The 24,973-nt window shown below is 39.9% G+C and overlaps 1 protein-coding gene across 2 annotated transcripts in view; it reads right to left on the bottom strand.

The window, feature by feature from the left end:
* Nucleotides 1-24,973, bottom strand: part of LOC118118854 (zinc finger protein 638) — a 34,138-nt gene that overhangs the window by 881 nt on the left and 8,284 nt on the right. The window contains exons 2-22 of one of the 2 annotated variants that reach the window (XM_035172298.2): nucleotides 14,108-15,824; nucleotides 12,113-12,174; nucleotides 10,707-10,736; nucleotides 10,321-10,490; nucleotides 9,878-9,955; nucleotides 8,986-9,176; nucleotides 8,248-8,463; nucleotides 7,652-7,750; nucleotides 7,409-7,446; nucleotides 7,266-7,312; nucleotides 6,377-6,408; nucleotides 5,931-6,050; nucleotides 5,622-5,753; nucleotides 5,373-5,414; nucleotides 3,772-3,909; nucleotides 3,468-3,632; nucleotides 2,872-3,321; nucleotides 2,307-2,780; nucleotides 1,931-2,071; nucleotides 1,535-1,808; nucleotides 1,174-1,440 (exon numbers count right to left, since the gene is read on the bottom strand). In XM_035172298.2, the coding sequence (XP_035028189.2) occupies nucleotides 1,174-1,440; nucleotides 1,535-1,808; nucleotides 1,931-2,071; nucleotides 2,307-2,780; nucleotides 2,872-3,321; nucleotides 3,468-3,632; nucleotides 3,772-3,909; nucleotides 5,373-5,414; nucleotides 5,622-5,753; nucleotides 5,931-6,050; nucleotides 6,377-6,408; nucleotides 7,266-7,312; nucleotides 7,409-7,446; nucleotides 7,652-7,750; nucleotides 8,248-8,463; nucleotides 8,986-9,176; nucleotides 9,878-9,955; nucleotides 10,321-10,490; nucleotides 10,707-10,736; nucleotides 12,113-12,174; nucleotides 14,108-15,824 (4,883 nt within the window). The remainder of the gene's footprint in view (nucleotides 1-1,173; nucleotides 1,441-1,534; nucleotides 1,809-1,930; nucleotides 2,072-2,306; nucleotides 2,781-2,871; nucleotides 3,322-3,467; nucleotides 3,633-3,771; nucleotides 3,910-5,372; nucleotides 5,415-5,621; nucleotides 5,754-5,930; nucleotides 6,051-6,376; nucleotides 6,409-7,265; nucleotides 7,313-7,408; nucleotides 7,447-7,651; nucleotides 7,751-8,247; nucleotides 8,464-8,985; nucleotides 9,177-9,877; nucleotides 9,956-10,320; nucleotides 10,491-10,706; nucleotides 10,737-12,112; nucleotides 12,175-14,107; nucleotides 15,825-24,973) is intronic. The other variant, XM_035172308.2, reaches the window with a different exon arrangement.

Here is a 24,973-nt window from a genome sequence, read left to right as displayed (position 1 = left end):
GTATATTCTGATTCATTACTAAAAACCAGCGGACCTTATGGCAATGCATCCTGATTCCCAAATAGATGGAGTCAATCCCAACACTGCATATAGCACCATGAAAAATATGTCAAAACATCTGCAGGAGCTTTGTCACTATTGTACTTTTCTGCTCATTTTACACATCCACATGAAGAGAGACAGAGCGAAGAATAAAAGAATAAATTAAAGAAGCTATGAAGAACGATGTTACTAATTTCGGGAAAAGTGTGATCATTATGTGGTGATCGGTGTTGGTTTTGTGGAGGTAATTTCAATCAAATCAACGTTTAAACTGTAGCGGGTCAGCCACGTCAGCTGAGAGAGAGAAGAGAGCAAGAGGGATAGAGCGACAGAGAGAAGTGAGAGAGTGGAGTCAGGATGGACTGAATGAATAATAAATATATAATAAGTGCCAGTTCCTACGTTCATTTATAAGTTTGAATTAATTTTTAGAGGCCATTGTCTTTGCTAAATAAAACAACAAATCGCCCAAACAATATACTGATATAAAACCTCATTGCCGGTATATTCATCCAATCACCCAGACCTACAAGGAAATGCAGGTTTGAATTTGGTGCAATTGCTTCATGTGAAACAGATCCAAAGCGCCTTGCAGTCGGTGGGGTTGGGGCTTAGCAGCCACTCTGCAGACCGAGTTAAACATGTCCTCTTCTATGTCCACACATGACCTACAGCAGTGGGCGGCAACTGGCGGGCAAAACCTCCCCAGAACCACTGTCTCTTTAGCAATTTATCTTCAAAGTGAAAGCACAATGTTGGTGTTGTTGCTGGAATGTGCTAAGATTAATTAATTAAATAATTTTATGAAAAACATTGGCCATAAAATCTTCAGAGCAGATAAACCAGGTAGGATGCACAATAAGTTTTCTAACTTCACTCTGCACCATGGACTGTTTGAGGAGGACTCACTAATGACAAGGAATAATTCTGAAGTAGCTCTGAAGTGTATCAAAGACGCATCATTCTTATTATATCATACACATGTATTAGTCACAACATGGAAAGAGGAGATAAAACAGATTGTTCAGAGGATTTTATGTTTTGGATAATATCAGAAACATCTCTCTGTCTGTCTGTCATGTGCAGAATGAGCACTGCACTAGTGAAAACTAAATCAAATGAAAACTGTACCTGTGTCTGGAGCAGGAGTTCCTGTCTCTTTGTCCTCCTGACTGTGCATCCTCTCCTGTTCTTCTGATTTGTCCAGGGAGTCCTCCTCAGCCTTGCTGGGATTAACACCTCTGTCCTCGTTCTTATCTTCTTCACTCTCTGCCCCTGCTGCAAGGTTGTTTGAGGAGGGGTCCACTGGGGCAGCTTCAGGTGGGTTGTCTGAAGGGGAAGGCATGGAAAGATGTTCAACCTCTGGGGCGGAGTCCCCAGTGGCAATAAGTGCTGGTTCTGAAAAAAATAATGACAGATAACAGGATTGAATTACACAAGCTAAAACCTGAAGAAAAGATATCTCAGCGATTGTGTTTCCTACAGTTATTACTGGATGCTGATGAGTGTGAGGTACCAGTGTCGGGTGCTTCTGGCTGACATGTTGGCGCAGGTGATTGACTGGGAGGAGAGTCCGCTTGTGAAGCTGGTAAGCTGGTGGATTTTTCTGTGGCGAGGACCTCAGCAGGTGTTGAAACAGAACTGTCTGTAGACTCAGCTGTTAGCTCACTCACAGGTTCACACTCTGATACTTGCTCATTAGACTCCACCGCGGTCAAGGTGGCATCCGGCATAGTTGTTTCTGTGACGACTTCCATGGGTGTGTCCTACAAACGGACAAGGACAAATACCACAAAATACTGAGATGATTAACCTGGAAATATTAATCGAACTCAGGAACACCATGTAGAGAAAAGGTTTAATGAGTCATAAACCAGCTAAAATGTACCTCTGGAGTGTCCTGTTGGACCTCTGTGGTTTCCATGGGAATAACTGGAGAAGGAGAGCGAGGAAGGTCGGTGACATCGCCGACTTCATCTACCGTCACAAAATCACTCAGGTTGAACGGGAACTCCTCCTCTTCATCCACCTGACATGACGGGACAAAAAGTTACATTTGAGGAAAACAATGAAGAGATTTATGCCCTGTCACCGTTCACCACTTAGCCCTACCACCTCGTTTTGCGCGTGGCCATGAAGGGGTAGTGTTGTCCCCACTACTTGCAAAGGGTATTTCATATCTAGGGGTAGGGCCAAGGAGGAGGAATCGGGACAGGGCAATAACTCCAGTTTCAACCGTTTTTAACCAAGCAGCATCTTCTTACCGTTTTCTCTGCCTCTGAGTTGTTGTTTGGTACATTCCTGCGGGACGTATGTTTATATCCCTCTGACCTGCAAGATGACCTTGACCCTGACAAACCTTCACCGTATGCTCTTTTTCTCTCCCTCCTCTCCAATTCCCTTCTTTCCTCCTCCCTTTTCTCCCTCTCTCTCCTACCTCTTTCATCCCTCTCCCTCTTAGCTCTGTGCTCCCTCTCCCATGCTCTCCTCTCCTTCTCTTTCCTCTCTTTCTCCTTTCTTGCTTCCCTCTCTGTCTTCTCCCTCTCCTGCATCTGTGTCTCCTCATCTGTGCTGTTCTTGGCCTGCTCTTTGGTGTCTTCTCCAGCTTTTTCACCCTGCCCGGTCTCCATTGGCGTTTCCCCGTCTACTCCAGAGGCGGAAGCTGCAACATTGCCGGGATGTCTCATGGTTCTTGTTCGGCACTCCACAAGCAGTGTGTTAACCATTTCTTGAGTAACCTGGTGAAACAGGAAAATCGAGGCTCAGTCTAAACAGGAGAAAAATCTGGCTCAAACAGCACCTGACTGACAGGTTTGTCAAATAATTTACCTTTGGGAGTTCTGACTGCATGACTGTCTCCCCAGAGGCCACTTTGTCATCAGCACTCAACAGCTTTGTCTCTTCAGCAGCTGGAGTCTTGTCATTTCCTGCTTCAGATGCATCAACTACTTTCTTCTCCTCTTTTGCCTCCAAGACAGTTTTCACAGCTGATGTTTCTCCTGCGTCAGAATTGGAGGCTGCTTCTGGTTTGGAGTCTGGTGCAGCCAAAGAGTCACAAACAGCACTGGCTAGCTCTTCTTCTGGGATTTTGTCTTTGCTCTCACTTCTTTCCAAAGCCTCTTCTTTGCCAACTGTTTCCTCTGTACTCATTTTCTTATCCATTTCGGCAGCATCTTCTTCCGTCACTTCCAACAGACATTTAGACTTCTCCTTTTGTGCCATCGGCTCTTCATCGGCCGCTGCTGCAGATTGGCTGCTCTTGCCATTTGCAGATGCATCCTAAGACAGGACACAAGAAGGTATTGAGCAGTGTAATGTTAAATGCATGCATCCAGGTGTTGAGTTGATGCTGGATAACTAGTAAGAGAAAAATGGTCCTAATTGAATAATGAACACATTTCTTCAATGATTAAAAAGTTTCTGACCTCTGCTGAATCCAAGTATGCAGTGATGACTTTTGTCTGTGTGCTGGCCTTTGGGTCTGGCTTGCGTGAGAAGATCAGAGGATTGTTCTGTATGATGCACGGAAACGTCTGGAAGCGTTTGTAAACAGACAAGGCCATAGCTGCTGTTGCCATTTCACAAATGACCTACGCAGAAAGAGACAGAGCATCAACAGCAGGTGAGATTTCTTCTAACGACAATTAGTGTGACAGAGATTTGGAGAGGAGACAACAGCTGTGTCTGAGGACAGGCAGGTTTGTAGCTGCACACACTGAAACATCTCACCATATTGTTGAGCACTAGAGTCTTGATGACGGTACCAAAGCGTCGCACCAGTTTCTGGACCTCAGAGGAGCAAGAGGGCGTGTTGGGAACATTACTGATCACCAAGAGGCTGTTCCAGCAAACTGGAACTGGACTTTCCTGCAGGATAAGAAAGACATGCACTCACTTATTAGCCAGTGGTTTACTCCCACATGGTATGTTTAGACATATATATTACCCTCCATAAATAATGGCATCAACGCTCATTGACTTTCTGCAACATTGTGTCATTTATGTAAAATACTATTTTGTTTAATTTAATGTGCTTTTCAATCAAAGTAAATGACACATTCGACAAACAGTAGTTTTTGCCACAAAGGTCAGAGGAAAGGACCGTGCTTACCTATCTAAATGTGAAGAGCAGAGTGGAAGAGAAACTTATTTATTTTTGCCTAAAAATAACAGATATTGTACAACGCCAAGAAAACAACTATCTCATCACTGTTCTCTCGTCATTGCTTGTGTGTGGATGGGTGGAATGAATAATCTTGTCTTTTTTTTTTCGTTTGTCTGAATTCTGTTTTCGCAAACAATAGGGTGAAAGTAAATTTTCATGTTTAAAAGAAAAGATAGATGTCAATCAACAAAGTGAATGTTGAAGTCTACTTAAAGGGATAGTTAACCCAAAATGGAAAATTCACTCATTATCTATACAACACTATGCCGATGGAGGGGTGGGTGAAGTATCCACAAAACTATAGCACTCCTAGAACTGCTGGAGTTTCAGCAATCAACAAGCTTTCTCTCTGTTGTGTGTATTGCAAGTTCCGGTAGCATGTAAACATAGGTGTGGTGTGTGCGTGTGAACGTGGCTCTAGAGGAGGATAACAGTGGCCACTTATGCTAAAAACTTGGTGTAAATGATGCTGTTTTGAATTGAATTTGAATGTCGGGGCATACGGAGACTTGGAGGACACCACAGGAGAAGTATGAAGGCCCTTTATGTTTTTACGTTTGAAAAAGTGGTCGCCATTTACTTCAATTCTATTGGATTTGGCTGCAACGCTATTTACCCCTGAGACTCCAAAAGTGTTTTGAGGACTCAAACACTAAACCCAGCCCTCGATCAGCATAGTGGTGAGTAGATATGTGAATTTTCATTTTTGGGTGAACTATCCCTTTGAGAGTGCAGCAGTTCTAGTCTGACCACTCAAAGTGCTTTACAGTAAAGTTTTTGCCATTCACCCATTCAAATAAATTCATACAGTGCATCTTTGTGCAGTACTTCCTCTATGAGAAAGGGCAATTTGGGGTTTAGTATGTTGCACTAAACCCAGGACACTTCAGCATGCGCCCTCTCTACCCCCTGAACCACAGCCACCCCAGTGAAATAAATGTAATACTGAATAATTCAGTTTTAGTTCCACAGTACATTTCAGCTTAATTACAGTAAAGCACCAATTGTAAATTTATATCAAATACACAATTTTGAATCATCAATTAGTTGATTTATTATAGATAAAACACTGAATTTTTATTGTATATAGTGTTTTAACTGACACTTAAATAAAAAATAAGATGAACTGTACAGAAATCCACAGTGTGAGTGCAGTAATACTCACCAAAGGGTCCACAGACTCCATCATTAGATTGTAGAGACCCACCTGTGAAAAGACGTTATAGCTCAGAGTTCAATGTTCAATGAAAAGGGAAACAAAATATTAATTTTCTATTGAACTAGTGAGTGAAATGCCACAGTGAGGTACAACACAGAACTCAAAATAATGATCAGATAAATGAGAAAAGAGAAACAGATGAGAAAAGATGATGAATACACCAACAAAGATTTGGGTAAATGAAGAGAGTGGTACCGGTGTGCTGAGTCCAACACGCTGTTTGACTTGGATGATCTTCAGCTCAGAGTCTCCGATCTTTGCAGGCATGAAGCTGTGGACCTTCACTATCTCCTGAGCAAGCTCCATGTCTGGCACTAACACAAGGGCCTAACATACAACAAGCAGGTTGTTAATGTTGTGCATCCACTGTCATTGTCAACAAATGTATTTGGAAATGGCTTAAAAAATCCTGAAAATTGCTCCAGGGCATGTTTTTATTTGTTAATCAATTACAAAATTAACTACTATTTATTTGTGTCCCTTCTGATGAAACCGTGTATCTACCTTTCTGATCTGTGTTGCCAGGATAATGTCAGAGGGAGTCCCAAAGGGCTGAATCAGCTTGATGATGTCACTCTCTGAGCAGCTGTTCTCAGGGAGTCCTGAGATCAACACCACACCTTTCTGTGTGAGACATTGTGCTGGGATGTGAGGAAGATGCCTGAATACTGATATTGTTTAACAAGTAATTAAAGCCAATGTAGACATTTAACTGCTAATTTGTTATAGTAGAGCACAATGCATTTGTATGCAAAGGTTAGGAGACCCCTGGATACATTTCCTGTTCTATTAATATTTCTCATGAAAAAGATAAAATCAGACGTAATGTTAATACACTGTTACTTTTCATTTGTAGTGTTTTTATAGAGTTTAACAGTCTCACCAGTCCTTTACACAAAGTTTTCATTTATATGTTACAAGGTGTGTTTATGTATGTGTGGATCATGTACCTCATCTGAAGTCTTCTGGTCAGCCTCATTTCCTGCAGTGGGGAAATAAGAGGCAGATGAGGTCGGGGAAAACAGTCGGTATGTTTAGTAAAAAAAAACTAAACCCATTAAAATCCTGACATCACAAACTTCCCTGTTGCCATGTTTACACTAGGGCTGGGCGATAAAACGGAGATAATGATTGCGATATAACTTTTCCCTAGATAGAAATATAAGTAATGGTCGATACAACGTAGATAGAACTCATTCCATCCAACTTTTGACAGACAACACGCCACTGATAAAGAGAAGCACTCAGCTCATCGATTCATAACTAAATACACGTGATTATCAGTTTGTGTGTGAAGAGGGACAGAGACGAGCAGACACACACACACACACTCCTGCAAACAGAAGTTCTACCTGCAGATTATGACGCTACGCTGTGTTTTAACTTCTTTGTTGCAGAAGAAGCCCGTTTATCTAGGAACATAAATATGAATTCAGAAGGTTTTCATGAATATCAGTTCTACGTGTGAGTGATTAGAAAACATCAGAGGAGCAGAGTCACTTGTGCAGAGTAATGCTCCTCAGTGCAGTGGCGCTAATTTGATTGATATCGTGATATATATATATCGACAATCGACTGATATGAAAAGAAATATCGTAATACGATTTCTTTCCATATTGCCCAGCCGTAGTTTACACTAATACTTTTTTAATTTAAAGTAAAAGGGCCTGAAAAACTCCAGAGTAGTGGAGTTAACATAATGTAGCTCAGCTACAGAAATGGCATATTTAATACAGCAATCAAGTATAGTTAAGATGTAGTTGTTATAAGTTGATATACTGAGCCTGTCTTGACAATGATAGATTTGAATATACCAGTAACAGCATTTTGTTGTCCTACCTGTGTCTTCCCCAGCAGTGCCCCTTTCCTGTCCTGTGCCAGGTTTGCTGTGAAGTCAGACATAAAGCAGGTTTGAAGATAGCAGGGTGAGTGTGAAGCATATCAAAAAGGTTCAAAAGAAAAAGGTGATAACTGGGACAAACCTGCTGCTGCTATCAGAAGATTGCCCTTCTTCGGGTTTCTAAAATAAATGTTTAGTCAGAGTGTAAATAAGACAAAATACACATGATCTAAAAGTTTAATAGAGGAACGGAAAAATCAGCTTTTAATTGCATTAGACACTCAACTGAAATAAATGTAATTTCAACCTTATATGGAAGATTTATGTTTTCTATGTATGCACAGGTTGATCGAACTATGTCACGTGCATGTTTTGCAAATGGTACCTTGGCTGTTGAAGCAGTGATTTGCTGGTCTCTGATGGAGAGATCTTTGGAGTTAGCCAGTGCCTGGGCATCTTCTGCCTTCACCATGCAAACAGATGCCTGCAAAAGAGGAGGAAGACAAAGTGGTGATGATAATGACATTCTGCAACATAGAACCAAGAAACATTTACAGACCAACATATCCACAGCAATTAGTTATGACTCAGGAATGACAGATGAATACACCAACTGCTAATCCAATCCGGCCACATTTATGGTGAAAATGTAGAAGGTTTTGAAAAAATTACAAATAGGACCATTAAAGAAAGAAATATAAATTTCAGCCTGTGATGTTTGCTACATGACTACTATACAACATTAACATAATACTTTTAGCTTAACTTTTTTTAATTTATTTTTTTTAGTGTTATATTCACTATTGCTACATAATATCAGAGAATCAGTTTCAAATTAACTTCAAACGAGAAAAATATATATTTTTTCCTCTATCATCTGTCTTAAGCTGCTCTCTACCAAGCATCAAACCTGTAAAAACCTCAAAAGTAACAGTTCTTGCTAAATGTATCAATAAACATTTTATGTAATTAAGTTAGCACCTTTTGTCCTTCACTCGAATCACTCTCTTCATCAGAGCATGGCATAAGGATCACATTGTTGATCTTGCCAAAGGACCCAAGCAAGTCAGTAACTTCCTGCTCTGAGGCATCCTTTGGGATGCCTGTCAGATAAACCAGACGCTCTGCAACAGACGAGTATTGAGAGGCTGGAGTCACCATTTTCTTCTTCTTTTTGGGTTGTGGAGGTTTGACGGACTAGAAACCAAAAAAAAAGGTTCTGGTTAGTTTTTTGGGGAAAAAATTGGAGTAAACCAAAGACAAACCATTACAAGATTTTACTACATTGATCAAGTACACAACTCTGAAAAGGAAAATGTGGCTCTTTGTGAGAAAAAACTGAGCTAGCCAAAGAAACATTTGAAATGAAACTGGAATAATTCAATACCAATGTCCCTGTAGAATGAATTTATCATCATGCCTGAAATCAACATCTGTAACCTTCACTAACAACAATACATGGGGCTCATATCGGAAACAACTAAAATGGTGTCAAACCTGCTCTGTTATGTATTGCATTCAGTTCAAGTATTGGTTTTGCCATCATTGTGACAATTTGAATAAAATTTCGAAGTAATATTGATCTGTATTGATATGAACCAGGTGTACAAGTGTTTGATATGATAGAAGATTTATTCGTTCAAACAACACCTGTATGATATTCCCTTTGGTTGGTCCATAACAATTTTTATACAACTAGAGGAAGAAAAAAACACTCACTGTGTCAGTGACCTTTGCACTTGAAGTCTTAGGCATCTTAGTTCCAGTCTTGGCCCCACTCTTGACAATTTTGGATTGTGATGGTCCATGTTTGGAGATGTGACCCATCTTAGAGGAGGATGGATGTTGACTGGTGATGCACTTGGTTGAATCATTGTGTGGATGCTTCACACCACTTCTAGAGGAAACCCCTGTAGACACACCATTAATCAAAGGGAGGGGGACAGCATAGCAAAAAGAAAATGTCAAGAAATATTTATCAATTATGTAATTATATTAAGTCAATTAACAAGTAAATTTAAAACAGAGAAACAATTAGATCCCTAAATTCAAAAAGTTAAAGCCGGCGAAGGATTGGTCATTTAAAGCCTCTCAATGTACAACAATATAAAAACGTCTCACTGACCCTGCTTATGTAAGCTTATGCAGGTTTGTGAAACCAGGGTATGTTGTATACATAAGCAAAAATGTAATGGGGATGATTTAATATATAAACACATGACTGAAGTTCATTTTAAATTCTGCCTGAAGACGTCTGTTGCATGTCCTGCAGCTCTCTACCCCCCATGTTGGCTCTCAAAGACAAATTGCTAAAAACCTTTATATACTGTCCCCAGGCAGGTTTGAAGAAAAAAAAATACTCTAAGTTTTGTTAGAAGTTTTGTTTGAAGGAATTAAAATAAAATGTAAATAAGATAAAAATTCAGCACAATGTCCAAAGGAGCTGATGTAAGAACACACCAGCAGATCCTCCGCAGGATTCACTGTAAGTGAGTAGGGGTGTTGATGTGACAACCACGGATAAAATATAACAGTCCAAAAAATGCACATTTTGAGAGGAAGAAGAAAATAAATGTATAATGTATAATAAAAAACATTTACACTGACTAACCTGATTCCCTCTTCTCAGGGCGATTCACTCTGGAGATTCGATGTGAGCCACAGGGACTGTCCAACCGATTGCCGTGTTCTTAGAAAGGATAGCAAGGGAGAAAGGGTGAGTTTTGACGCAGATATACGACTGTAGACTGAAGAACCATTATGGTTTGTCGAGGCAGGAAAGTTTGGACAACATTTGAACAACCTGTCTTCATCCACTGAAGGTAAAATACTGAGGTACTTTTAAGTAGTAGAAACACAGTTATTTGTATGTACCACTGTGTTATTAACTGGTCACAAAGAACATTAAGCAACAACACCACTGTTTAAAAATGATACAAGCTACTGACAAATCAGCTCAGAATACACATGACTTTTGACTGTGTGGATAAATATTTAAGAAAGTTAATTTGCCACTTTGTACACGTTAAGCCTTTTCTCTGGCATACAGTTTACCTGAATAATGGTTGTAGCGGGGGTGATGGTGAGGGGAGTAAAGTTTCCCATGTGGCCGGTTGGGATGAGTGCCCACTCTGTGTTTGTTGAGAGGGCCTGGGCTCGGAGAACTAGAGTGGGATCCAGTCGTGGAATGGGATGGAGATTGGCTGCCATATCGTCCACTCCGACTAGATGATAGACAATGTTCATTACCAGACAGAAACAGTGCAATTACTGAGGGAAATTGCAACAAAAACAGCTTAAACACCTACAGTTGAGCAAATCAGTGTTGTTTTTTTCTTTTATGTCTTCTTATTCGAGACCAGCTAAATAAAATGAGTAATTTCCCACTAGCTGATGGACAGCACTAACAAACTATTTAAAAGATCAAGAATCCAACTGACCTTGGTAGATTTGGTTTCCAGTCAGGGTACCTTCAGAGACACACAAGCATTCATTAGCATGTCAGACATCTTCTAAACTTAATACAAAAATAAATGATTACAAATTACAACTGAATGTATCAAAGCGGTGCTTTTAAAAATCTAGATTGAACAGTAAGTCTGATAATATTTAGTAGGAAATTGTTGTTTTTAGTACCAAGGCCACTCAGAAATAACTCCTCACAGCTCTATCCATCTTCATCCTTTTTTTGCAGCCTACACATCAGTTATATGTTTGGCTATCACAACACATGTCATTTTAACATAAATATCAATACATTCCAATATAAAGTCAATAAGGCTACTGTTCCCCAAAAACAAGTTGATTTCAAGTTATGTCAGAGAGTCGGTAAATGGCTGTTGTGCAGACAGAAACAACTTCAATGCATCACTCGTGTTTGTCTGTGTCTTCTGGATGAGTACAGAGGCAATAGTTTGCCAATAAATTGGCCTGGAGCTTTTAAAACCAAGAGAATAAGTTCTTAACGAAAAAGCATCTTTAAAGGATGTGCAAATTGTTTTTATCATAATCAAAATCTGCTTCAATAAACTTTACTTTTCATTTTAGATTTTTGGGAAAAATTGAAAATTCTTATCTGATGCCCCTTTTTTCACCAACATGTAACAGTTCTGTTTTGCCCACCTGATTTCATAGAATTTTGACCAAAAGTTAATTGATTCAGAACCCACTGATTTGCAGCTGTAACCAAAAAGGTAGCAGGTTTTATAAGTGAGCATGTGAAGTTTTACACATTGGAGAGACAAAATGTTCATGAGTGATCCTTGATAAATTTAGAGGAGCTAATGTGATTGTATAGCGTTGTGACTAACTATGACTAAAGCTACTTCCAGACATGAACTCCTCATAATCTTCTGACATTCTTAGGAGAAGCTGTATAAATTGAATAAAATGTTAAAACTAACAATTTAGTAGCACTTAAATGGCACTTACTTATAGCACTTTGTAGTTTTGCTTTTTTGAAGAAATTGTACTTTCTTGATTCTTGTTGTTCTGGGTTTGTACCCTCATGGTTGAATGTACTTATTGTAAGTCGCTTTGGATAAAAGCGTCAGCTAAATGTAATGTAATGTAATAATGTGAGAACGCAAATGTCTGAGTGAGAGGCTCTGGACATTCTCTGGACTTTCTCCAGCCAGCCCCCTTGTAAAAACTCCTGAGAATGTCCACATGAGCTCATGTGACAAAAAACAAACAGGACCAGAGCACCTGCACACTATGGAGATTTATGTGAATCTCCTTTAGCGTTGTTCACTGTGTGAAAGACAAACTTAAGTTCATGTCTGAAAACGGCTTAAAATAAAGTGTAGTTGCAAAGCTTCAGCAGCCCATTTAAAAAGTGACTCACTTGTTACGCAGGTCTCTACAGGCAGCAGTGTGGTTGACGGTGTTAATATGGTCAACCCAGTCCTGAAGAAAAACGACAAATGGGAGGAAGATGTCAAGGTCAGGAAAACTTAAATGATAGCTAGCAAAGCTAGATTCAGCATCCACATGTATCAGGATACAAGATGACCAAAATATAAGAAACAAGTTAACTTATGTATTTACAGTAATGTTCTGAGACACAAGCTCAAGTCAATATTTGTTGTCTGGTATAATATTGTACATGGTGTGGAAACCCTAGACTGAATGTTGGGATCCAATTCTTTGACCCCATATACTTCTTCAAATTATGTCAGCCAATAGTAGAAATACAAGACAATGCTTTGGCATGTGCTTGAAGGTGCACTGTGTCTATTCTACTTTCCCCTATCTTCAGAATGACTCAGCCTTAAAACATGATACATCACTGGCAGAAACAAACAAAAAAACAAATAGATGCTGTTTGTTTAACTTACTATGCTCAAAGGCCGAAAGAGGACATTTCGTTTAGAACACCCATATCCACTCATCAACTAAGCAGATGTCCATAACACGTGAATTTCACAGCCTTTACTTCAAAATAATAGAAACAACTTTCCTAAACCTAGAGGTTTAGGGTTAGTAACCTTATAGAGCCTTACATAGTCATCTTAACTTAAACCTTCTCACATTCTCATAGGTCATGACATGTAATTGATTTTTGATGGAGAAAATGTTTATTCATTGATATAAAACACTGATATTAATTTTATGAGAAAAAGTAAGAATGAAAGACTAAACAAATTCCATTAGTCAGATTTTCTAAATATTCCACACTTGGCATGGTGGAGACATTAAGACAGTCCAACTCTATTACAGTTTTTGTACAAACCACTTTAAACCTGAGTTTCTTGTACGTGTAGTCAATCATTAGAGCAATGCATGAGAGCACAAGAAACTCAATGTATTTTCTACAAGGAGTTTGTTTAACAGTTATTAATGCTGAACTAAGAAAATTATTCCCTGACAATTCCTCCGGTCAGTTTTTCATTGAAATGTCGAAACAAAAGTGATCATTATTGATTATTGTATATTGTAGACATCATCCCTATCAATTATTAACTCATGTCACACCCTTCAAATGCCATAAAAAACAGCATCTGACTACCAATCTGATGCATTTAGTGAGTAACCTATATACTTGGAATGGTCATAGCACAGAAAAGAATATCAGCGAGAATGACAACAGCAGTTTCATTTGATGAAATGAGTGGAGGACCCAGATGTTTAAAAATTGGGGATGTGGGTGAAACTTTTTGATCTTCTGGAGAGTTTTCCAGATATAAATGATTGAACTGTGCATTTTATGGGAATTTAGATAGATCGGGTAGGTAATATTATGTGGATGCTGGATAAATTTAGGTATTCTTAATTTAATTAATGCAATGGGCAAATAAGCCTTGTGATGTTTTTCTTCACTGTATAGCTATTCTTCAAATGTTAACTGTTATTTTTTATTATTTTATGAAATTCACTTAAATAAAAAATAAACTTCATTTTTTTTATAAATTGTGTGCAAAATTTTGGCCACCCTACTGAGTTAGTATTTAAGTAACCCGTGTTTGGCCAATTGTTAAGCATGAGCGTGGAAAAATTCTGCTTTGTTGTTGTGTGGCAGCCAAAGGTTGAGGAAATGTCGCAGAGAGAAAAAGCCACAAAATATTAGCATAAAAATCAACTAAGTAGATACCAAGTAGTAGGGTGTCCAGATTTTTGCACATGCCACAAAGATTTTTCCCCAAATGTTTTAATTTTTTTAATGACAGTTCATATAGAGAAACTGCACTACCATATTGCAATGCAAGTAATTCAGTAAGATGAGCATGAATGTCACTAATTTTGAGAACTGGTGAAGAAAGTTTACCGAATAATATTTAACATGTGAAGGTATTTCTTTTAAAACTCTTGGGATATTACTAGCGGGCATGTTGACACTCACCTTTTCCTGATCAGACTGTGTGTGGCACAGAGAGCAGGTGTGGGGATACACCTTTGGACACACGGCCAAGAAATCACTTATCATGGTGGGGGTAGGTAACTTCTTGCTGCTGAGTGGTTTTGAGCCAGATGAAGAGGAGAGAGATCGTCTTGAAGAATCCTCACTCCTGGTTTCAGATGAAGGCCTTGGTTTGGGTCGATCATGCCTGTAGTCTCGATCTAGATTACGAGATTTGGAGGGGGGAGGTAGTTCTCTCCCAGGTGACCGATTTCTCTTGTGATGGTCACTACTTGCCCTGCGATAGTCCCGGTCTCCATGCTTGCTTGTTTCAGGGTTTTCCAAATGAACCTGACGCCTTTCAGGTTTATCTGCTTTGGGATCTGATGTGGATGATGGGTACATTTTAACTGTCCTTTCATTGGAGAGTGGCTCCCTTTTGAAAGTTTCTCTGGTATTTGTCTCGTCCTTTGCCCTACTGGCATGACCATAGTCAATGACTTTACCTGCTGTCTGTGTGACAGTAAGCAGGCTAGGTACTTCTGGTGAGCGTGAACGAGCTACTTCTGAAGAGTGAGCAGGTGGCAGTTGCATATCATGGATACTGCGTGAAAACGAGGCTGGGGAGTTAGAAGCCACAGTTTTCTGCTTGCCTGACTTGTTGATTTGGATGTCACGCAGTATGAATGGTAAAGTGTCTGGGGTTAGCTGATCATCAGGATAGTGACTCAGCACTTCTAAGTCCTCATTTGAAAGTCCGAAACTGGCCAAGATGCTTCCTGCACTCTCTGGTGTGTACATACTCTGACCGTCCCCCCCACCACCACTTCTGCCACCATGAGGATGTCGGCTTTGGGGTGACGGTGAGTCACTTACAGCAGCAGTCCAGCCTGGTATGCTTGTTCCAGCGTGGTTGATCTCCGGCTGCTGTTGAGGTCCCTGTCGATGTGACTGCCGGTTAGAACTACATGGAGGACCGGCAAACAGTTTGGTTGGAGGTTGGTAACTTGACCAGTCTATGTCTTGCTGGTGACCTGGCTGACTATCAGAGGTGAGTGTTGTTGAGCCATAGGTTCCATGTTGACTGATCCCAGAAACCGAGCCTTGGTTCTGGTGTTGGTTTGGTGTGTTCATGCGGTGGTCCATGTCCCTGGCACCCCGGATAGCCAGGGCAGACTCTAGCTCTTCAGGGAGCTGGGTGGGACGAGGAAATTGGAAACCCATCACCTGTGTCAGCATATCAGAGGGAGTATGACTCTGATGTTGATTTGGATGTGGCTGATGATGAGGTCGGGGTCCATTTGAGAAGGGCTGTGGCCCCTGTGGCTGGGAGTGGTGGTGGTACATGGTAGCAGGAAGACACAGTTGTGTGGTTTTGTAGGTTTTGCTTTTAGTGTCCAAGTTAAACCCAATAGCTGACACCTCTCGTCTATTGAGAAGACTCAGGAGGGCCAGTTGACGAGGTAATGCTGCTGCAAGCCTGTTGTTGTGACACTGGATGCCAACAGTTATGGTTGCAAGAGAGGCAAGCTGCTGGAGAGCAAACTGGGCCTGAGTTTCAATCTGAGCCAAATGGAGAGCTGTTACTGCAGCAGCACCAGCTACAGGTCCAAGTATGAAATTGGTCCGTCTGATGCTGTTGGCAATGGAGAGTGTTGCTCTGGGTTCCAATCGCTGGGTAGGAGCAAGGTGCAAATAACTGTCTGTGTGCACAGCGAGGCTGTGAGGTGGAAAGCAGAAATATACTATTACAGATGAGCAAGCTTTAGTTTCTCATTTCAAAATTCTCTTTCAGGTGAAGTCCTTTTTCCCAATCACTTTTAAGTAACAAGTTGGCTCATTCCTCATTTCTTGTGTGGCGTCTTCCCTTAAAATGTGTTGAAGCATAAAGAAATGGGGTCAGCTTCCAGATCTCTTTCCTGCTGACATGTGTGCCCATTATGCTTTACTTTCAGGGTGGAGAATCAACATTGCACAAAGCACAAGTAACATTGCAAAAACACTGAATCAATGAAAAGTATTAAAAACCCAAGCAGCAAAAATAGATTAATATTATAGGGCCGCCTTAACATCTAGGCATGATAGAAAGGCATCTAGGCATTATAGAAAATAAAATTATTTAGTTATGCTTCCAAAAACTACACTTACTCACCTTAGAGCCGGGAGGTATGGACCAAAAATAGTATCTTTCTAGGTTGGAGGATAAAGCGGAATATATATCGTTATAACTATATCTATAATATATCGAGTTTTTCGATTAAGTAGGCTAAAGTCAAAAGCCACATGACAATTAATTTTATAAAACAAACTGTTAGGTCTTTCTTTGAAAATGCTCCCTTATTTGTTTTCAACAAAAAAGTAAACTGATCAAGAGGGAGTACAATTATAGGTTTTCCAGAGCTGTGCCAACAATAAAAATAAAACAGACCCCATCAAATTTTGTGCCGCCTCCACCTCCCGACAAAATCCTAGTACAGTGGAAACCGCTTATAGTGATATAGAATTGCGTAGCTTCTGAAGGATAGTCCCAGAACTTGAGGGATAGGTAACAGTGCCACAAACACACACACAGACTCCACTGCTCACTTCTCTCTCTCACTCACCGACTGACTGACACACACTCCCACACACAAACAGTATCATCAGTATTGGGTAAAAACAACAGAGGTGTGAACTTAGTTAATGTATGGAGAGCCGGAGGAGATGGCGGGGCACGCCAGGAAAATCCCTGAATATGCACTCCTGCAACTTTCACCAACAAAAAAGCACTAACCATCATTTGGCTTATCTTTGGTTATCAGTATCCACCCTCTCTTATTTTCAATATCCTGCACTTTAACCCAAATTGGGCTGAGTGGAGGGTAGTGTTGCACTGTATACAGATACTAGAAAGGTATCATGACCTCACCGTTAAAAAATCTTACGATACCTAATTTTATTGGTATCGGTACTTTATGAATGACGACCAGGCCCACTGGCTGCCGCGCCTTGGAACGGCTGCGTGTTGCGGTTCTCAGTTGTTCACACTGGCTGCTGATCAGCACTACAGTATTTCCTTGTATAAAAGTAGTCCTGTGTACTTAAATAAATACAAGTACTATACAGTATGAAGCAGTGCATCTTCCACTCCTGCAAATATTTCACAATAAAACATATTCGACAGATAACAGATAACATTGAAACTGTGCTGAAAGACCATTTTCTCTGAATATTCTGCTATGAACTGCGTGTGGAATGCAGAAGAAAATCGTCAAGGAGAGCAGAAGTGAACAGTGGCTGTTCCGTGCCTTTCTGTTGCCCATGTGCTCTTGAAATTGGTTTCAAAACAAAGATTTGGGTATTCTGACAACACTAGAACAGACATATGCTGGTCCTCTTCTAACATTCTTTTGTGGAGAGTATCCTAGCCTTCTGATTCACTGCCTGGTAATTATCATTGTCTGTGAATAATAGAAATAAACAGAAATTGTCCAGTAAGATTGCTGGATACCAGCAAAACTGTACGACAATTATCTGTGAGTCTCGTGGGGTTAAGAAAGGGCAAGCCATAACTAACAATGAAGAACATCCCCTTTATCGTACATACAAGCTTTTACTATCAGGAAGACGGTTCAGGGTGCCATCCTTCCGAACCAACAGGACTCGGAGATCATTTGTGTCCGAAAAATATTGCACTCTTGAACAAACTGTGAAACAAAAATTGACTGAATCTCGGTGTGTGAGGGTGACCTATATGTAGAGCACTTTTTATGACAGGTGTTGTAGGCTTACTGTGGTGATGTGTGGTGTTGGTGCTGTTGCTGGTATTATTGTTGTCTCTAAGTGTCTGACGATTGCTCTGTAGCAGGTTGACGGATGCAGGACATGACATTTCACAAAAAAATTGAAAAGAAAGTAAAGGAAAATAAAGCTACTAGTCTGGCATAGAAACATACATGTACGACATATTAAAATGCTTGACTTCAAAGACTCAAACTAGTTTGGTTATAAAACCTCTAACTGTACTTGACATAACGTTAATGTTACTGATGTAGATTAACGTCAGCTACCTGGATAACAATAAATGTCCCTTATAAAAATGTTTCAACAGAGAAAAGGATAGGAAGCAACAACATCCAAGCCTCGGGACTTATTATTAGAGAGTGCTGACTTCTCAGAAAGCATTCTACAATGAATAAATACAGCTATAGCATCCAAGTGCACTCTCTGAGACACATGCATATTGATGCTCTGTACAATCACACAGGAAGATTCAGATCACAGCAGATAGACCTTCAGTCACTAGCTGTACAATGAAGGTTTAAATGCCCAATATTATCTCAATCAACCAATAACAAAAGACAACGTTTGGCAACATAGAATCATGGGAGTTTCTTTTTTCACCACGAGCAGCAATTCATTCACCCTTTACTGATTAGGATTCCTTCAGTGTTGACTGTTGCTAGAAGGTGTGTATTCGGGGAGGTTACCAGTCCTCTGCAGAGATAGCTGAAGTGACATATTCTGACCACTACACTATACATTTTTATACTTGTCAGTCTTCCATATACATCTACTTATCTGTGACCACCACAACAATATTGAAAACATAGTTTCTTTCAACAATACTTTATTCATTGTAAAGCCGCTTGAGCACATTGATTAGCTCGGCTTCTCCCCCTTTTTCTCAGGGCCCCTGCCACAGCCCACACTTAAACCCTAAGAACCATCTGTGGAGAGACCTTAAGATGGAAGTTCACAGACACTCTCTGTGTCGATTTAGTTTGAAAACTGCTGGGCCATGTTTTAGTATAGACGGGCAGAAATGGATGACTGAGACACTCACAAAGGCTTGCTGAATGGGTCTTCTCTGTCATAACACAACTTCCGCTGATTTGTCACACTCCTGTCACATGACCCTCTCACTGAAGAAAACTACCAGCATTAGCCTCAGCTGCTAGTGCAGAACGCAATATGGAGGCTGACCAGTGGCAGGTACTGTATGATCACCCTGTAGCTCGTGTCGGTGCCAGAACCCAAGTCCAGTGAGTTTCATCCTCAGCACAGATGGGCTTTTGCTACACAAAGTTTTTCCGCAGAAGTTCAAATATTTCAACTCGAACAAAAGATGCAAATGATGCAATCGACGTAAATATCTTGACAGCAATTGTTGTTGTTGCAAGTGTATTAAAAACATTTTGGTTTTCATCATTTCTGGATTTGTTGCATGTTTCTTTCAACAATCAATTGTGCTTTCATTTTCGTACACACTTCACCATACTCTTGCATGAAGCTATTGTAACAAACACAATTTCCCCCTGGGATCAATGATTCTGATTCTGATTTGTTAAATGTCTGCATTCAGGAGAGATTGCCTTGACGTTCTTCTGTGTGTTTTGTCCTTAGATCCGCCGTAATCACATGGTACTGGGTGCAACTCACTTTTGCATTAAATTACGGACGCACATGTACATGCAGTGGTCAACATATCAGTGTCTGTGAGGAACGTGGAGAATTCCGTTGGCTGTCATCCCAGAAATGGAGATGCTGTCAGCACTGATTCACAGAGACATTACAGCAGACATGGAGGCTATAGGTGACAAAACCCTGCCTGTCACTCTGCATCGCTCCTGCAGGTTCACAGTCATCAGGTAGTGACACTTTCACAGTCAGCTCCATGAACTACATGCACTGTGCTGATGGCTGCAGGACAGGCCCAGCATGGAGCATGCAGTAGTGATGTGGTCCGGGTCCGCACAGCTGAGCGTCTGAACCTTCATGTCTGCTACAACACAAACCACTAAGCCCACTTCACAACCATGAAAGCCCCGTCATAGAGGACATTTTGTTCGGACAGAACATCACGTAAACCGGGAAACAAGGGGCCTGCCTGCGTTCACCATCACACACCAGCCATTTTGGGTGTTTTCATTGCCTAGCTAGTGTTAGCTGTGGAGAGGAGAGCGTGTCTACTGCTTCGTCACATTCGTTGAACACTTGTACAATTTCCACGCTCCACACACTCAATAAATACCTTTCACTGTGGGTTGATGCGGATCTTTGTTGATAACGGAAAGTCGTTTTAACCCGTGGCCTTCAGGACCAAGGAGGAGCGTCAGCCGCTGAGACCGCGGTAAAGAGCCAGACTTCCGCCATCAGCAACATACACTTCCGCCTGGAGTCTTTCAGAATAAAACGGTCCTCTCCCTGAACCTGACAAGCAGCTACTAAACATAGAAAGTTAATTTTTCAATATACCCCCAAATGGTAAGTCATGTTCATTATATTGAATTAATACTAGTGTAGTGTCCGTTCTGAACCTGCCTGTTTGAAATGGGCTGTGTTAATGCTCCAGAGCTACTTCAGAATTATTCTTTGTCATTCGTGAGTCCTTCTCAAACAGTTCTACAATATACAGTCACTTTTTATTGTTTGTGTGCTGGATGTTATGTGCAGAGCTTTTTAAAAACTATGGTGCAGAGTGAAGTTAGAAAACTTTGTGTTCATCCTACCTGGTTTATCTGCTATCAACATTTATAATAATACACATTTTCATCAAATTAACCTGCATTTGTTTTATAACTATTCACGTGTGTAGTTTATATATAAGTTTGAATGAACTGCTGATATTTTTTCATACATTACAGTACATTAATGACATTACATATCTACTATTTTAGAGGGCTGTTCAATAAACAAAACAATCTTCAGACCCACAACCTTTCTAAATAAAAGCTCTGTAATTTAGCTCCATAAAAACCATTGCAACAACAAATCCAAAGCTGTGTTTTGACTTTGAAGACAGGTAGCCAGGATGAAGTGATAGTGAGAAAGTTGTTGCAAAAATGTCATGAGTCTGTCGATCTGTGTCTCTGTCTGTTGTGGTGAAATAAATCTAAATATTGAAATACAATTTTGACCCAGTTACAGACTACTGTTTATCCGAGGACGGATGACATGTTCAACAGAAGCCATTCAAATTTCCCAAAATGGCACCAAACTCTGCACTGCACTTCCTCGGGCAATTTACAATAAACATGCAAAGTATGATGTCCATAAGTTTAACGGTTCGCGAGATATACATTACACATAAAGACAAACATTAGTGGAATTAATAGGTATGGATGTTGCCAAAATCAAGGGAAAAGGCCTTTTTTTATTCTCAGTTTGTGTCTCTCATGCACTGAGGTTTTTTTGTGTTTTGTGCTTAGTTACTGTATGACTGTACTTGTTAGGGGAGGAACGAATGTTTGGTCCTTAAGAAGCTGTTGATTAAAACAAACAATTTTAGCATTTCCTAGAATGATGTAAAAATGAAAAAAAAGTTGTAAGGCAGCATTTAGACAATTACTGATTCAATGCTGTAGTTTCACCACACACACACACACACACACACACACACACACACACACACACACACACACACACACACACACACACACACACACACACACACACACACACACACACACACACACACACACACCTGTTCAAGCAATCCTGCAGTATTCATCTCCTCTTTCAACTGGTGAGATGGAGAAGGTGAGAGACACATTTATCATCGTCATACACTGAGCTCCATCAGCTCTTCTTCGTCTTCTTAATAACCACATCAGTACCCCCCTCACCCAGAACTTATGCTGTTAACATGGTTATTTGTTGAGCCAAGGGAAGGGACATCTGTCACTGGACTGGCTCGAGATGAGCTGAGAAAACTTGCTGAGTGACTGGAATGGAGAATGGACAGTGAACATACAGAACAGGAGAGATAATGTAATGAAGAAGTACGTCCATGTGACAAAAATGATACGGGCACTCTAGTAAGTAATATCTGTGGTCCATGCATAGTTGGTTCAGGTCATACTAAAAAGGCAGCTGCAAGGTTGGTGCCATGGAGGTGTTATAACTGAACAGAACACTGTAAATCTGCCATTTGAATAATTCAAGACAATTTTGGTAAGATCCTGCCTGTTAAGATGGCAGATTTGATCAAATAGTCAGTTGATCTTACTTGATGAGATTCCTTTGCCAAAAAGGATCCAAAGTTATTGCTCATTATCAGAGCTCTTTAAGGTCAATTTATGAATCTTGATTTTGAAAGTATTCCGTATACATAATTAAGGCAATATAATTAAGCTATGAACAGAGAATTAGAGGTTTCATGTTAGCACAAAATGTAGAAATTACCTGTGCAGTGCCTGTTTGGAAAAGACTGGTAATGCTCTGGAGTTTACTTCAGAATTATTCCTTGTCATAATAATAATAATAATAATAATAATAATAATAATAATAATAATAATATATTACATATAATAATACATTTAACAGACACAAAAATTAATTTAAACAAGTTAATGCAAGACAATGGATAAAATAAAGCAATAAAACATACAAATGCCTGGTTAAAATTATTCAGCCCTCCTCAAACACTTATATAGTGCAATATACTGTCACTTTTTTATTGTTTGGACATGGTGTGCAGAGCTTTTTTATAAAGCTGGTGTATGTTGTTTGCAACGATTGTATATTGTCAATGTTTTTCATAAAATGAAACTGAATTGCTTTATTGCTGTACACTTGTGTGGTTTATATATAGGTTTGAATGATTTACTGAACTACTGTTATATTTTCACACATTGCATGTCAGCTATTTCAGAGGTCTGTTAAGCAGTCAACAAAATCTTCACACCCAAGTTAACAACAAGCATCAGCATAGCAACACAATGAATGTGGTAAGGGGAGAAAGGGGTTAGATGAGCCACTTTTTACATTGGATGATTTTATTGCAAAAGTGTATTTGTTTCAAACAATAGTTACTATATACCACATCTTGTTGTGTACCCATGGACATTTAAACAAGTTGTCTAATCATTATGGTTTCAGAACAATGACCCATCAAAAAAAGTTGGTCCTTTGGCACAACTTACCCCAAGGTGGGGGTAAAAGGATCATAGCGATGGGGTAAATTGAGCCCTCTAGGGGGCAAATAGTCCCACCATTAAAAACTGATATAAAAATGACAAAATCAAACATTTTTTAGATAATTTTTTAAATGCCATGGCAAAAGTACTTCTACGTAAAGTCAAACCATATATTTGTTTACTGTTGTTCAACATGTTACTAAAACATTTTAGGGAAGGATTAAACTGTGATCTTTGTGTGTTAGCTACAGAAAGAATGAATGTGTACCATAGACTGTGTACTTTTGTGTAAGAACAGCATGTTTGTGTGACATTAACATTGTAACACTTGTAACAGCGATCAAACGTCAACATGAACTTGTAACAGTGTATTTCTATGTATGTGTGTATGTGTGTGCGCACAAGTGCATGTGTGTGTATGATTGCAGTTAACAATGACTGACCAACTGGATCAATTTACCCCCTCATCACTGGCTCGTTTTACCCCACAACCACCTTTTTAACAAAACAGTTTCACACTGTAGCTCAGATCAACAGTTATGCTAAGTTTATTACCTTGTTTTGTAGCTTACATTGAGACTGATAACTTTAGTAACATGATGAATTCACTTTGCATGAAAAAAAAATCTGTTTATTTGCTCTGGTTTGCTTACCACTCTCTCCATGAGCTTCAGTCAAAGATGGAATGAGGAATGTCGACTACACTTCTTTAATTTGTGGTCACATGATTACTTTTTTTTATGGTTACCTAGATACAGTGGGTGGCTCATCTTACCCACTGGTTTACTAACCCCGTTCTCCCTACTATTACTTTGTAGACAAATTGCTGAAGAGGAAGTGATTATATGAATGTTGAAGACATGACAGCTGCTGTAGGATATTTAGAGGACGGACAAGAAGTTCAACTCAGTCCGCAGACTGACGGCTCACTGCCCCACCCCCACTGACTGCAATGCGCTGTTGGCCTGTTTGCATGCACCAAATTCAACGCCGCACTTCCTCGGGGCATTATCAATACACATGCCAAGTTTGAAGCTGAAAAGATGTAATGGTTTGCGAGATACAGACATACAGACATTTGATCTTAGATAGATGCTGTGTCTCTCACAAACACACCAGCTTCTGATTAATTTCACTACCTTTAAAGTTGCTCACCACACACACAACCATAGACATAAATGTTAATAAATTGTTAGAGATAAAAGAGCACAAACACAGACACACACACACACAACGTTCTTATGGGGATACGAGCAGCCTGTCATTACTATGATAATCCAATGAGGCTGAAGAGAAAACAAGGGGACAGAATGAGTTGGAGGACTTCAGAGTTTGTCTCTTTCCATTGTCGTAAATTTTTTGCTCGTTGTGGAAACTGTTAGGTTGTTGTTTATATTAGGGCCAGGGGATGCATATGGAAAAAGCTGTACAGATGGAAAGAGAAGGAAAAAGCGACTGGGGCAAGCTGAAAGGTAGAGTGAAATAGAGAAAACTTTCTTCTCAGATAAGTTTCTTCCAAGATACGAATAATCAATTCTGTCAAATCTAATCAGTGTGTGTGTGTGTGTGTGTGTGTGTGTGTGTGTGTGTGTGTGTGTGTGTGTGCCAGCCCTGCCTGATCAGCTTTCTGACATAATTTGTAATCCTAACTGGAGGCAAAGTAACACCACCAGACCATGTGGAATTCTATTTTTGTGAACTGACCAATAAAAAAAACATCTTGACTGTACTGACAATGGCTACATTGTAAAAAACGAAATACAGTTTCAAACAATCAAATGAAAATTGCCAGCAAAGACCAAAAAGTCTTGTCCTGGTTTGCTTCCACTTTGTGCACATGACTTTACAATGAGAAGATGTCAGGCACATGAAAATAGCTTTTCTAGGCTTGAACATGGAGAACATTCATGGATTAAAAATACATGATAATTAAGAGCTATTATTATTAATAGTAATAACTAACTTGTGT

This window comes from Hippoglossus stenolepis, chromosome 2, assembly GCF_022539355.2.
Source record: "Hippoglossus stenolepis isolate QCI-W04-F060 chromosome 2, HSTE1.2, whole genome shotgun sequence".
NCBI lineage: Eukaryota > Metazoa > Chordata > Actinopteri > Pleuronectiformes > Pleuronectidae > Hippoglossus > Hippoglossus stenolepis.
The sequence above is the reverse complement of the archived record's forward strand: the minus strand, read 5'-3'. Positions and strand labels throughout refer to the sequence as shown.